At 44.2% G+C, this 15,797-nt stretch overlaps 1 protein-coding gene across 3 annotated transcripts; it reads right to left on the reverse strand.

Moving 5' to 3' along the window:
- Positions 1 to 12,930, reverse strand: znf821 (zinc finger protein 821). Of its 3 annotated transcripts, XM_055648994.1 has the most exons (6): positions 12,753 to 12,930; positions 10,198 to 10,411; positions 7,691 to 7,982; positions 5,615 to 5,736; positions 2,630 to 2,796; positions 1 to 1,371 (listed from the first exon to the last, which is right to left on the reverse strand). In XM_055648994.1, exons 3-6 carry the CDS (start codon positions 7,770 to 7,772, stop codon positions 879 to 881), a joined length of 864 nt encoding a protein of 287 aa, XP_055504969.1. In that variant the 5' UTR covers positions 7,773 to 7,982; positions 10,198 to 10,411; positions 12,753 to 12,930; the 3' UTR covers positions 1 to 878. The 3 variants fall into 3 exon arrangements, with proteins under 3 accessions (XP_055504969.1, XP_055504970.1, XP_055504971.1); XM_055648995.1 differs by lacking the exon at positions 10,198 to 10,411; XM_055648996.1 differs by lacking the exons at positions 10,198 to 10,411; positions 12,753 to 12,930 and adding an exon at positions 12,366 to 12,601.
- Between the last annotated feature and the right edge of the window lie 2,867 nt (positions 12,931 to 15,797).

Raw genomic sequence — 15,797 nt, forward strand, 5'->3', positions numbered from 1 at the left:
ACCCAGGATCCACAAAATATATTTTAGCCTTGTGAATTAGTGCGTATGATTACAAGTATTGTACGTAGAATTAATATTGAGATGTAATAAAAAAGGAACTGCAGCATGCTGCCTGACCTGCATTTTATATTATGAATATTAAGATGATGCTTCCACAAACACTTGGATTGATTTTCATAAGCACTTCATCAAATTGAAAGCTGAATTGCATTATTAATACCAGCAGAGATTGAGCAAGCCTGTCATGATTTTCATTGTCAGTAAATTACAGTAGTCCATTACAAGAAAATGGTACTTGTGGTATGAGGATATCCATTGTTTGCTTCAAAAGGGAAATCTTATTTGCCCAAAAGAAAATAAAAAACGTTTGCTAAGTGCAGCAGCATTGTTGGATTCAGAAGTAGATAATATTTAGGATCAATAACTTCATCTTGTTTGTGATTTTAAAAAATCTAGCCAAAGTCCAAATAACATAGAAGAATTCAGCACAACATTCATTTGAAAGCGCACTGAAATAACTTAACGCACGAAGAATGGTTCATATAATTCCGGTTTAGAATTAAATAAAGTAACAAAACCATTGAACTTGAGATCACCATCTCAAAAGTGTATTTTAAAGTTTTATGCAATTATGTCAATTTACCATTATGGAAATCATCTTAATTTTGTGTCCTTTACTTTGTTTCCATCCTGTATCTATATTGCTGTCCATCCGATCCAAATTACATGATGATTCGGGCAGTTGTTAAACTGAAGGAACGTATTCTAGATGCATCATTTCAGAACAAATATAAAGCCCCAGTTGCACATCTTTATCTTCATTTTCCGTATCAGGAAGAGGTACATGAAGCTGGAAGGAATTGAGCTGATGTGGGCCACTAAGAAATATGAACTGATAGATCAGGATCTATTTTCTGTAAACTTTGCCTTATCCGTCTTGCTTCCCTTTCTCGCACAAGTCGTGCCTGTCGTTTTTCTGGAGTCTCATTAGCTCTTTTCATTCTCGTAGCCTCCCGGTCACGTTGTAACCTTCTTGCCCTCTGATCTTCAGACTCATGCATTCTCTGCAGTCGTTTAGCCTCTCGATCTCTCAGTCTCCGTATTTCTCTTTCACCTGCAGATTCGTTAGCTCGTCTATATCTTTTTGCAGTCCTTTCACGCTCCAGTCTTTGCAAACGAGCATGCAAAGGCTCATTTTGTCTACGGACCATCCACTTATGAACCGAGGTCTCTTGGGCTTCCACACAGGTTTCACAGACAAACAGCATCCCTGCAACTACCATAGTATTCCAAAATGATTCTGGATCTTCAGAAATAAAACATCTCTCAATGTTATCTTTTATTACTGATTTTCCATCAGGCAACTTCAGACTGTAAATTTAAGATCAGAAAGTGAAATCAGTGAGAATGTAGCAGCTCGTCCTTTACACATGCACCGCGAATGTTCAAAAACATTTGAAGGTTAAGTTACTTCATAAACCAACAAGAAGACAATGATCAGAGTGAGACGATAATTGAGGATAAAAGTTCTAGAAGTGGGTAAAATCACAGCCTGAAACCATAGTGGGTTGGATTCTTCAGCCAAGGAAAGAAAGGAGCACATTTGACGCTTGGGCATGGAAGCGAGAAACATTGGAAAGGACGTGTTGGAGAACTGGGAACTTTACACAAAGCAGCACGGAAAAATCACCAACATTGGTGCAGGTTACCTTGGGTTTCTAGAAATTGGTGAACAGCCAGTGCCATAAATAGAGAGAACAAGACAAGTCAAGTTTATTCATCATATACACATACGAGATGTGCAGTGAAATGAAAAGTGGCAATGTTCGCGGACTTTGTGCAAAAAGACAAACAAACAAACAATCAAACAAACTACAAACAGAATGGAACAGAATTACATATTATTTTACATATTAAATAATGTGGGCAGAAGGAAAAAGGGGAAAAACAGCAATTTAAAAAAAAGCAATAGTGGTACAAATAAAGTTAGTCCCTGGTGAGATAGGAGTTTACAGTCCTAATGGCCCCTGGGAAGAAACTCCTTCTCAACCTCTCTGTTCTCACAGCATGGCAACGGAGGCGTTTGCCTGACCGTAGCAGCTGGATCAAGCAATGGAAGAATGAAGGGCCAGGAAAGGGGCTTAGGATACAGAGTTGTGAAAGGTAGAAACAACCTGAAGTGTCATTTTGCAGAGTGTTCAGCAAAACAGTGAGGCTAATGGCTAGTGGTTTTCCACTCTCACTCAATATCCCAAAAGTCAGCTAGGATGAATTCTTACAAAAGAAAAGCTTAAGGAACCAAGGGAACTAAGCTCCCCACGCTTCCAGAATAACAAAGGGATGCCCATCTAATAGCAATGAAAAACAGGCAACTGTAATCTTAGTGGACAGGGAAATATCCTCAAGCAATGGAATTTAGAATTATAAAATAGACATGGCAGGACCAGACATTTGTACAACGGGTCATAAAACACAGGTAATCCAAGACTATTAAAAATATAAAACTTCAAATATTTTAAAATCAAAACACCTAAAAACTAAATAAATAAGCAATGCTAACATCCAAACAATGATGCTATCATGGTAGATCACATTTTTAAATGGACTGATATTAAAATAGATAACTGACCTGTCCATGTTGTCCTTTGTTGTGAATAACTGGCCACACACTGCACAGTGGTATGGTTTTTCACCATCATGGATCCACATGTGCTTATCCAATGAACTAATGCAACTCAATGTACAGCCACAGGCACTGCAAATGAACCCTTTGGTATCTCCGACGCCGGCATGTTGCTGGAATTATCAAAGCAAGAATTTATAAATCAAGTTTTGTTTTAGCCTCCACTCGTAAATTTTATATTTAACAATTCTTAAATTTTAACCGTTTAACAGTTCCCAAGACTTAGACTTTGCAAACTCACCCTAAATGTAAATATGTGTTGGAAGGAACTGCCGATGCTGGTTCACACTGAAGATACACAAAATGCTGGAATAACTCAGCATGACAGGCATCTATCTATCTTCTATATCACTAAAAGTCTGTTCTTGACCGGTTTTGGCGATCTGTGCTGCGATTTCTGAGAGAACGCCACCACCTACGGCCGTCATTTTTGGCCACCTCTCTCAGAGCCCCCCTCCGCCGCATGTGTGCCGAGGATTTTTCCAGTCGATGAAAAATGACAGAGATATTAATGATTTTACAAAATTCCCCATTCTCTCTGCTGCCCCCGCTGGCGGCAGGGGGGGATGGACTATAAAACCAGGAAGTGGTGTGCCTCAATTAGTCTGCAAGCTGGAGGAAGGCAGAGGGTCACGTTTCTCTGAGCTGTGAATAACACTGAACACATGTCCACACAACTGTGAGTAAGTACCCTTAATGTGGTTTGAAAATGAAAACATGGTTAAAGTAAAAAAGCACTGCCTGCAACTGGTTGTTTGGGGGGTTTGGGTTGAAATAAAAAGGCACTCTCTCCCCCCCCCCCCCCCCCCCCCTCCTCCCCCCCCCCCCCCTCCCCCCCCCTCTCCCCCCCCCTCCTCCCCCCCTCTCCTCTCCACTCCCCTCTTTTTTCTCCCCGTCCTCCCCTTCCATCCCCTCCCCCCACCGTCCCTCCCCCTAAACCCTCCTCCCCTCCACACACCCCTACCCCCTTCCCTCCCCCCCCCCTCCCCCCTCCTCTCCCCTCCCCTCCCTCACCCCCCCCCTCTCAGCACACCCCCTCCTCCTCTCCCCCTCTTTTTCTCCCACTCCTCCCCCCTCCCCCTCCCTGTCCCTCCCCTCCCCCCCTCTCCCCTCCCCCACACAACCCCCCCCCCTCCACCCCACACCCTCCCTGCCCCCCTTCCCCCTCCCCTCCCTGCTCCCCCCCTCTCTCCCTTCCCCTCCCCTCCTCCCCCCCTCCCTCCCCTCCCCTCACCCTCTCTCTCTCTCCTCCCCTCCACCTTTCCCCTCTCACCCACCCTCCCTCTTCTCCTCCTTGCCACCCCCTCTCCCTCTTGCCCCTCTCTCTCTGTGTCTCTGCCCCTTCTCTCTCTGCCCTCACTCTCTACCCCCTCTCTAGATGTGACTGGAAGTTGGGGGCTATGCGTCAGTAGATAGGGTGGTTATGGGGTAAAAGGAGCAAATTAATAATATTCATATAATATCAAGGGGGGTAATTAGCTGTGAGTGCGGGGGGGGGGGGATAGTTAGTGTGTGTGACGCTGCATGCCGCCTCCCCCCCCCCCCACAACCGCACGTTGGGGGAACAGACCCAACGGGTCTGCACTTGGTCTAGTATATATATATATATATATATATATATATATATATATATATATATCAAAATTTAAATTAAACCCAACAATTATCTTATTCTTCATCTAATTACTTGCAGAATAAATACATTGTTTTTTTAAACATAAATAATACTTCCCATGGCAGTTTTGACATCATAGGATTTGACATCAAGCAACTTGAGATAATAGGACAGAATAGAACCAACAGCACGGTGTGTTTTCACCAAAGCTGTAATCGATTCTAACACATCCCTGTTCCTGTACCCAATTTCTCTTGCTATGAAGCCCAACATATAATTTGCCTTCATAAGTATTGTGTATGCTTATTTTCATCATTTGGTGTAGAAAGTCACCAGGCCCCATTGCATCTCCTCCGGCCTAATCTGTTACCATCTATACTATTACTAAAACTCTCATCTTGACCACTTCTGGTCTGCGTTGTAATTAAATTTGTGCAAAAACGGTACCCCATATCGCTACCTTACTCACCACCTTACTCACTGTTCTCCTCTGCTCCAAGCCACTTCCGATGAGTGAAATATGAGAATAATTATGAAAGTTTAATAAATCATGAGATCAGCAGATTGGTCTTCGCGCCTGACAGTCACCATGAAGGAAATGCCCCTTCCGGCACCCGCATGGAGAATAAATCCCCGGAGGCGGGGTTGAGTAAACAAGCCATGCTGATTGAGTCCACAAGAGTGGAGTCGGAAAATCCGCTGTGTGGAGTCGGTAAAGCCGCTGTGTGGTTGGGTAAGCTGCTGTGTGGTTCCGCAGGTTGGTGGCCGCATAGTGGAGTCCCTCCCCCCCCCCCCCCCCCCCCCCCCCCCCCCCCCACACCACCCCCTTCCCCCACCCCCCCACCCCCCGCACATCTCCCATTTACCCCTCCCCCGTTCTTCCCCCATTCCCACACCACACCCCCTCCCCCACACCCAGGTGGAATATCGCATTGGGGATTAGTTGGATTGGGGGACAAGGCCTCCCCTGTGACTGGGACCCAATAGGTCCCACTTAGTCTAGTTTAGAATAAATGCTTTCCGGTTTGTGTCACCAAATTGGATAAACTCACATTTACTCACATTACACTCTGTGGGCCATCCATTTGTTTACTCATTCAACATGACCAAGATGTTTGGTGACATTTGCTACTCAGGTTAAAACTATAGGTTAAACATTTGCTACTCAAGTTAAAACTACAGGTTAAAACTATATTTGCATATAGTTCTTGACTGCAGAACTATATGCAAACCAACTCAATTATGTTTTGAAGATGAAAAGAGGAGAAAGAGTGCATAAAATATTTGTTTACAAAACTGTGAGGTGTAAACTTTACCTGGCTATCCTCAGACTGTGTATTTAGTGCTGTCACCAATCTACTAGTGGGTGAAAGATGATCTTTTGATTCTTTAGGCAACAATTCCTCTTCTGAATACTGTGCTGCAGCACTACAATTCACTTGAAAGAAATATGAAAATTAGAAACTGGTATGAAGATCTCATACAAAATATATTTACAAAAAATCTATATTATAAAATATTATTTAAAAAATGTTCATTAACGTTGAAATTGCATGATCATTTTAAAAGTCAAGATCCAACAGAACAAAAAAGAAAAACACAAACTTTTGAAGGAAATCAGCGGGTTCGGGAGCATCTCTGGAGAACATGGATAGGTAACGATTCGGGTCTGGACCCTTCTTCAGATCCGAATTGTCACCTGTCCATATTCTCCAGAGATGCTGCCTAACTGGTTGAGTTACTCCAGCATTTTGTATCTTTTTTTTTTTTCAAACCAGCATTGCAGTTCCTTGTTTCTTGCTTCCAGAATAAAAATGACATCAGCCTTGCACATTTTTATTCTTCCACATAAAATATATCTATATTTATAAAAATATATATATATATATCTATATTTATCTATACAGCATATAAACATTTTGCTGGGTAATGATTTCGCTTCCCCATTGCTAAGAAGTCAAACTGTATGAGATCCTGGCGAATGTCAGCAGCCTACACGAATGGGGAAACAGCAATGCCAATTTTGTATGCCCATCCAGGCACGGAAATCACTATCAAAATATGGAGGGGACCGGGGGACAGGGGGACACACAATTTTTTAGCGACCGCTCACACATGCGCACACACACATACATGCGCGAGGCTTCGGAGGCTCAATCCAGCGTTAAATATAGCTCAACTCTGCCTGTCCCACCGGTTTAACCTACAGCCCTGCCTGGATTGACGGGACACCGGCGTTGCTTCACCGCGCTGGCCATATTTCCCGCAAGCCCAGTCTTTAAAGTTAACACGCAGGATTCTTCAGGACCCCTCTCACATCCTGTTTCCTAAGTTTGAGTGGCTCCCCTCAGGACGCAGACTCCGCTGTCCGGGTTGCCGGACACAGAGGAGGAAGGCAACCTTCATCCCCAGGGCTGTCCAGCTTTTTAATGCTGATCACTGACTCATGAACATATGAAATGAAATAACCTTCTATATGCACTTTTTTAATTGAAGCACTTAGAAAGCATTTTAAAACTATTGCTATGTGTTGAATGTTGATGTGTGATTGTGCAGTGTGTCTGTGAAATGCGTGTGCTGGTTGATTGTGCAGTATGCGTGCTGCTTATGTTTGTTGATTGTGTCCCTTTTTAAAAAGCTACTGTAATGCGCCTTTTTAAATTGCCCCTCGGGGACGAAATAAAGTGAATTTGAATTGAATTGAATTGAATTGAATTGAAGCCCAGGCAGGTTAACTTGGCGGGACAGGCAGAGTTGAGCTGGGTTTAGTGCTGTTTCTCTGCGCTGGCTGTGGGCCTGGGGGCACCGTTCGCGTCTGACTCCCGACCTCTCTGGCCACCCGTGGGGGGGGGTGCACTCGGGTGAGGACGGGACAGCCCCGGAGACCCGGCCGGGATCGATCCTGGCAGTGGATGAGGCGCAGGTCTGTGCCGAGAGTGTTTTGGCACGTCTCCCTGCTCCAATCACCGCACTCTATGCTCTGTCCCATCCCACCCCACCCCCCCCCACTCCTTCCTCCTCCAGTGATCACGCTAAATCATCATGTCCCGCTCCCATTGCCTGCTGACCAACGTCTCTCTCGTCCAATCAGCACCCTCGATCAGCAGTCCCACCCCCACTGTCTCGCGGAAAGCGGAGATTTCACCGGGTTTTAAAATCCGGATTACAAAAACTGGGGGGGGGGGGGGATGCCCCCCACCTCTCAAAACAGAGGGGGGACTGTCCCCCCTGCCCCCCCCTCCCCCCGGGTTTTCCGCCCTTGTGCCCATCTGTACTTTATTGCCAAAGGACGCTGCTCTTTATTGCCAGGATGCTGCTCGATCTACCATGTGCCCAGCAGTTGTCCAGAAATCTCTGTTCCTATTATTTCTGTACTTTTAAAATGAACTTACCAAAGTCCTCTTCATTTCCTTGGCAACTAGTGGATTTGGTTCCATCAACTTCAGCTTCCTCTTTGTTCACACACTCCTCCATCCCTATAGATTGAAGCACCACTGCACAAACAGTTCTCAATTTACAGGATCTTCTGAAGAATCGAAATTGACAACTCTTGCATTTCGATGGTGCTTTCTAAACTGTTGAATTAGTTATTCAATATTCTTCAAGTTTAAGAAAGGAAAACCTTCAAACAATCAAATCACAAAATGGTTGTTCTGTACCAATCCTTCAGTTTCACTGCATCGCCTGTGGTAGAAAACAGAAAAAGAGAAAAATCTATGAAAAGTACATTTTCTTACAGCCACCCCACCTCCCAAAACTGAGGAAAAAGTACAATTATACAAAAAAAATGCAGATGCACAAGTTATCCTTGTAAACTTAAAAACCACTAGCCAAACACATTTATTTGTGCATTGGACCAATTTGACTCTATATTATGCAATCAGATTCCTACACAGCTTTCACTATGCAATCTTAACTATCTGGGCTGTCAACTCCAGCAAACGTAGCATGTTTTGTCAGAGACTGTATTGCTGAGCTGTTAATTTTATCCAAAATATTTGTCAATTAGGCCTTCCTGTCATTTGAGTTGCAATGTGTAAAAAGGAACTGCAGATGCGGGTTTAAATCGAAGATAGACACAAAAAGCGGGTGTAATGGGCCTGTGCCACTTTGGCGATTTTTCAGGTGACTGCCATCGACTGTCAAGTTTCCGGCAGTCATCTGAAAAACCAGCAACTGGAACGGCAACTGTCAGAGTGGAACGCACACACACCACATCGCTTCCTTGACCAGCCTGTTATGCAGGCATGCGACAGGGCAAGCGGGGGGAGCGTTGTCTGAATGAAATTCACATGGTGCAAAGCCAAGGTGATACAGACACACACCGTAATGAACAGGAAGGTTGACGCTGTATTTAAGACCGCTAAAGCACAGTGTACGGTAAGTCCTTTAAAAGAGGAGGGGAGAAGGGGGGGAGCATTTTTAAGATACACAGCTGTGAAGCTCGGCGGACATTTAACATTACCGCTCGGTTATCCTTGGTTCTGAAAACTAATGCTTACGTTCTTTCCCCCCCCCCCAATGAGCCAATGAAATTCATTGGTCAGCACCAGCTACAACCTACAAGAACCTTCGACCTCCTGGCAACCCACTAGGACCTCCTGGCGACCCACCTACGGATCGAGAATTCTCGCTACTCTCCATGGCGGCTTCATTCTGGTCGCCGCTAATTTTTCAACAGGTTGAAAAATTGGCGGTGACCACAATGAGGCTGCGACTAGTTCCCAGAATGCGGGAACTCCTCACGACCATGAAGGCGACTCCCCGGCGATCACCCGCGAACATGTGGCGACCGCAAAGTCTCCTGCAGTCGCCTAAGTGGGATAGGCCCATTACTCAGCGGGTCAGGCTGAGAGAAGGAATGGGTGACATTTCGGGTGGACAACTTCAGACTGGAGTTATAGTCATGGTATCATGAAAATATTCATCTAAACACTCACCAAGCTAGTTTGTTAATATTTTCTTTTCACCTTATTTTCTCAACCCTTGGTACTAACAGACAGTAGGGTTTACCCCACTGCAGTTTTCGTGAGTAATCAAGTTAAGGTTATGGATTGATGCAGGACATTACTCCAGATAGATTAGCATACATTCATAATCTCATATGATAGTTTTCAATATGTTTTCAATATTAAACCTTGTTGATGAAAATTCCATGTAAAAAATGTATTAAGCAGTAAAACCCTCAATAATCCACCAGTAGACCTTTCAAGAATTTCAATGGTTTGGCATGCTTGTCTTGCACCCATTCTGAGTCACAAAAGCACCAGTATGCCCGCTCCCTGCCAACTCCCTGGGGCCCTGGTTCCTATACTCCCATAAAACATATCTGATTCACTAGGAAAAGTATTCTAATAATTTGTAACATGTAAAAGGAAGGCAAATTAAAATGTTTTGAGGTACTGTAGTACAATTCTTATAATATGCCTCATGGCTATTTGGAAATGCCAATGATTCTGCATTTGGCTCATCAAGTAATGGTTCCTGCCAACCCATCCCACCCGAGTCTCACCAGGTCCCAAAAACTATGACTGGGATCGAAGGAGAATTTATTATAATACTCAGTGACATCATAGAAAGTGTTGGGGATTTAACCAAACATCCAACAATCTGCAAAATCTACTAGTCCAGCACAACATCCCAAGTTTGCTGTATTATCATGTTTGATAATCTCAATCGTTCAAAATGAATACATCACTTTGTCCGGTGAAACAAAAACAAGTTATGAAACTTTTGATAAGCAAGGCATGGATCTTCAACTGTTGAAGATCATATAATTCTCAAGTATGAAAGGATCTGACCTCACTCTGTTGATAATATTCTATACATGCATAGTCTTGGATCTGGTGAGCTTCTGCAGATAATTATCCAATTTCATGGCAAGCATTTTTATACTTACATATGCAAGCTCCACATATTATGCACTTGCCACTAATCAAAGAATGCAGAAAGTTGTGACCACTGCCCAGTCCATCATCGGCTCTGACCTCCCCACCATCGAAGGGATCTATCGCTGTCGCTGCCTCATAAAGGCTGCCAACATCAGCAAGGACCCACACCATCCTGGCCACGCACTCATCTCTCCGCTACCATCGGGTAGAAGGTACAGGAGCCTGAAATATGTTACATCCAGGTTCAGGAACAGCTTCTTCACCACAGCCATCAGGCTATTAAACTCACCAACAAACAGACTCTGAACCGTAACAGCCCCATTGCACTTTATCTATTTATTTATGTGTATATTGAACTGAACTGTTCTGTATTTATACTTACAATATTCTGTTGTGCTGCAGCAAGCAAGAATTTCATTGTCCTATCTTGGACACATGACAATAAGCTCTCTTGATCCTCCCCAGATTACGAATGCTCAACTTCTGCACACCTAGACATATGAATAAATGTTTGGCTCTACAGGGATGGATTTCCCAGCTGCTATGAGGCTGCAGGTACCTTCTGCTGGGCGAGAACAGACCATTTTCTCATGGCTTCTCTCCCCACTCACCCCCCACCAACCACCCGTGTCCCACCAAGGAGCACCAATCAAAGGTTGAGCCGAATCGAGCAGAGCTGGAAGTGCCGAGTAGACTCACTCACTGAATCAATGAGGTTGGCTGAAGGTTGCTCTTCCCACGCCTACCTACTCTCTCGTCACAACTGTTCCTGTGATCTTCTCCATATACTACTTCAGTTCATTTTTTACATAAACAGTTTGATTTACAAAACCCCGTTGTAACCTGGGAGCAGCTTCTACATATATAACGCAACTGCAATAGTAAAAATGTTACCATATCTGAAAGTATGATTCCTTGATCATGGTTACTTTTTGCATATCGAGACCCTTTTTCAGACTGAGTGTCAGGGGAAAGGGAACGGAGTCTTGATCACTACCTCCACCCATCGCCAATCACATCCACCACCCCCTCACCTGTATCAACCAGTCAATTGCCAGGTTTTGCCCCACCTTTCTGTCTCCTACGCCATCAGTCTGAAGGAGGGTCTTGTACGTCAATTTTCCTCCACAGATGCTGCCTTTCTTGCTGGATACTCCCCTTAGTTGAATAGGTCCAACAGTGTGGTAAATAAATAAAATGGGAAAGCTTTTATATTTCAGAGTTCCAGCAGCTGCAGAGCTGGCAGCAAGTGTGGAAAGAGAAATAATGTTATCATTTCAGGTAAAAGATCCCCTATTCATTTGTGCCTTCTGATTGATAAATTCATGAGGGGAGGGGACAAAGGAGGAAACTGCTAGCTGGCAATTAAAGATTGTGAAATATTACCCTAGTGTTACACAACTTCTTCCCTACAACCATCACACTATTAAGCACTACAACCTCCAAATAAGCTTTGAACCACCTAGACTTGGGAACATTATTTTTGTCTTTGCACTATCATTGTGTGTGTGTACATACACACACACACACCCACACATTAATAGTGCAAAGACAAAAGTAATGTTCCTAAGTATATGTATATGTGTGTGTATATATATATATATATATATATATATATATATATATATATATATCGATATCTATCTATCTATCTATCTATCTATCTATCTATCTATCTACACACACACACATTAATGTACAGGTTTTAAACAAACTATTCATAAAAAACATAAAAACAATAGGAAATCCAATCCAATCTATTCAACCATAACTTATATCATATGTTGACAGAACTATCTTGTCCTAAACTTGTTATTTCTTGCTTTATCGCTCCATATTTACCTAGCACGCATCAGTTTGTTTTCATCTCCATATGAAAGAAACCAAGCACCATAACATTTTTTTTTAATTTAAATACATCTACAGTTAAAGCAGTGGAGCACGCTTTTCGACAGAGTATAATTTAAATCGGAATTCAATCTTGAAGTTATAATTGATAGACATTAAAGGGGAGTCGAATCTCGCTTGTGTCTGGTTTTTGAAGCATCTTTGTAGATGCAAAAACTGCATTCTCATATGAGGTGTATTTTTAAAATCATAGATGTAATCGATATTCCTCAGTTGTCGACAAATCAAATCGAGATGTTTTCACAGAAGTTTGAAACGTTAATGTTACCTCAATGTCTGAATTGCTATCTCAATTTGCTTCACTCCAATGAAGACTGGGACCCAGTCTGCTGCGTTTTAATCCTTGTATTTTCCTGCACTCACCGCCCGGAATCAGAGCGCTGACCCTCCCTTTCAACCAGGGATAGACTTCTCCCTTTCAACCACTGGGATAACTTTAGCCACCCTGACAACCATGTCCCGATTTAGTTGCATCAGCGACATGATGAGGGGAGCAGACCCTGTCCCCGGGCCGGCCGGCCTGCCTGCCTACCTGCCCACGGCGGGGGAACCATTCCCCAGCGGATCCCCGCCGCCTGGCCTGGCGACCGGACCCGCCCGCCTCCCTCCCTCCGCATCCCCGTCTCCCGGCCACCCCTCTCCCCAGCACACTCACGCTCCGCTCGGCACGGCCTCGGCTCCTTGCGCCGCCTCACCGCCCGCTCTTCCCGCTTCATCGTCGCCCTCGGCTGGAAGATGGCGTCCCCACGTGATCCCACCTCCCCGGGTCTGAAGAAGGATCTTCTCGACCCCAAACGTCACCCATTCCTCCTCTCCAGAGATGCTGCCTGGTCCCCGCTGAGTTACTCGGTGTAAACCAGCATCTGCAGTCCCTTCCTGCACACTCCCCATTCCCATCCCAGGTCTCCTGATGATCTACCTGTGGTCAGAGTGAGGCCCAACGCAAATTGTGTTGTGTCTGGGGTCTATTTGTGTGTAATGTATGGCTGCAGAAACGGCATTTCATTTGGACCTCCAGGGGTCCAAATGACAAATAAATAGACTATTGACTATTGACAACGCAAATTGGAGGAACAGCGCCTCATATTTCGCATGGGCAGCTTCCAGCCCAGCGGTATGAGCATCGAATTCTCTAACTTCAAGTAACCCTTGCATCTCCTCACTCTCCGTTCATCTCCCTTCCTATCTCTCCAACTAGTTTCACCGTCCTCCTGATTAATGTTACTGTTTGTATGCCTCTTTGTCAGCTTCCCCTCAGCCAATAATGACCCATTCTACATTTCCTTGATCGTCAGCTTTGATCTGTTTTTTCACGTCTTGCCCATCCATATCTCTAGTCTGAAGAAGTCTCGACCCAAAACGTCACCTATTCCTTCTCTCCAGAGATTGAATTGAATTCTTTATAGGGTGATTTCACTAAAGGTCACTGGAGCGTAGATCCGCACCCACGTGACCAAAATTCTCAAGTGGAGGACACTCGAGGGTTCGGTACATGTTAGTGGATGGGAAAAAACGCATTTTCCCACCCGTTAAAAACATAGAAAACGGCGAGGTTGTGAGCTGCAATTTACTGTGCCAGTCGGGGTGACCGTGAGGCACAGCTACCTAGATTTACAGGGGGAAAAAAAGATAGCAAGTAAGGTAAATTCAAGAGGGAACTGAAGGTGCAAAACCGGCGGAAATGAACAGCCGACATTTGCCGTGGATATTTACAGGTCCAAAATATCGGGAATTATCGCGTTTGCTCGCTGAAATTCATCAAAAGTAAGGCATTATTAACTTACTTTTGATAAATTCAGCGAGCAAACGCGAGTGTCCTCCACTTGAGAATTTTGGTCACGTGGGTGCGGATCTACGCTCCAGTGACCTTTAGTGAAATCACCCTATTGTCACATGAGACAAGTCACAATGAAATTATTTGCTTGCATACCTTGCTAAGGTATGCAAATTATCAGCCATAAAGGGTGCTTAAAAAGTTACAAATTCCTTCCCTCCCGCCAGGTCTCCCTTTGCTCTCCCCCCCCCCCCCCCCCCCCCCCTCCATCATGGCGGTCCCCCCACACAGGTCCTCCATTGTCCATCACCCTTCCCTCAGGGCGGTCCCTGAGGGTGCTCCACTATCACTACCGGTCCTCTCCGGGCATTTCTGTGGCGCCGACCCAGGCATCGTCGACCCACAACGCTCCACCTCCGACCCGCGAGGCTCCACCTCTAACCCGTGATGATCCGGCGTCATCTTCTCAGCGGCACCTGCTGGAACCTCCGGAAGGTATGTTGTATCCCTTTCTCACCATGTTCCTGTAACAGTTAGTACTCATGCTTTTGTCATCTGATCATTGACCTAATTAATAATTTCAAAACCAGAAAACAGGATGGAAGAGAGATTGATTAAGAAGAAGTTGAACTAATCTACACGATTAATGGGTAAACATTGAAACCACATCACCTCAACTTTGGTCATCAAGCTTCTGCATGTAGATGGTATCAGTAGAGGCTAGCTACTGGCATGGATAGAAAATTGGCTGACTGGCAGAAGGAAAATAATGAAGGGTCTCGACCCGAATCATCGCCTATTTCCTTCGCTCCAAAGATGCTGCCTTACCCGCTGAGTTTCTCCAGTATTTTTGTTTACCTAGTCAGGGAATAAATGGTCTTTTTCTGGTTAGCTGCCTATGACCGGTGGTGTTCCACAGGGGTCAATGTTGCGTCTGCTACTTTTCACATTATATGTTTGAGATCTGGAAGAAGGAATTGATGGCTTTGTGGCCAAGTTTGCAGACGATATCGAGATAGTGTTGAGAAAAAAAGTGGGCAAGGAAATGGCAAATGAAATACACCGTAGCAAAATGTATGGCCATGCACTTTGGTAGAAGGAATAAAGGTGCAGACTGTCTTCTAAATGGTGAGAGGATTGAGAAATCAGTGGTGCAAACGGTCTTGAGAGTGCTGGTGCAAGATTCCAAAAAGGTTAAGTTGCAGGTTGAGTCACTGGTAAGGAAGACAAAATGCAACATTAGCATTCATTTCGAAAGGACTAGAATATAAAAGGTTTTTTCAGGTGCTGGTGATGCCACGTTTGGAATATTATGAGCATATTTTGGGCCCCATTTCTGAGGAAGGATGTGCTGGCTTTGGAGAGAGTCCAGAGAAGGTATATAAAAATAATCTTGGGGATGATTGGGTTAACGTATGAAGAGCGTTTGAAGGCTCTGGACCAGTACTCATCGGAATTTAGAAGGATGAAGGGACATTTCACCCAAAATTACACCTGCTTTCTGACGATGTGAGGTTTCCAGCAACTTTCGTGTTTAATTGTTTCCAGCCTTTGTACTATTTGAACCCTTGAATTCGCAACTCTCCAATTCTAGACTCATTTTTTTTCAGATTTAAATGCTTCACTAATGATGCAGTCGAGTTCTGAACACCTGAAATTGTGGCCCCAAATTTGACTACAATTATATCCATTGGAACATTCCTAAAAACCATATTCTTTTACCAAGCATTCATCTACCCAAATAAGCACTCACATGGCTTGGTGTCATTCTTTGTACCATTAAAATATTGTGGAACGTTTTGCTGCATTAATCTAAATTTCTGCTGATGCTGGAGTCTGCAACATTAAAGATGTCCAAGTCAGGTAAATGCAAATGTCTCTGTATATAGCCGGTGTATGAATCACTTGGTTGGATATGGTGTTGTA

The sequence above is a fragment of the Leucoraja erinacea genome, chromosome 17 (genome assembly GCF_028641065.1).
Source record: "Leucoraja erinacea ecotype New England chromosome 17, Leri_hhj_1, whole genome shotgun sequence".
NCBI classification, from domain to species: domain Eukaryota; kingdom Metazoa; phylum Chordata; class Chondrichthyes; order Rajiformes; family Rajidae; genus Leucoraja; species Leucoraja erinaceus.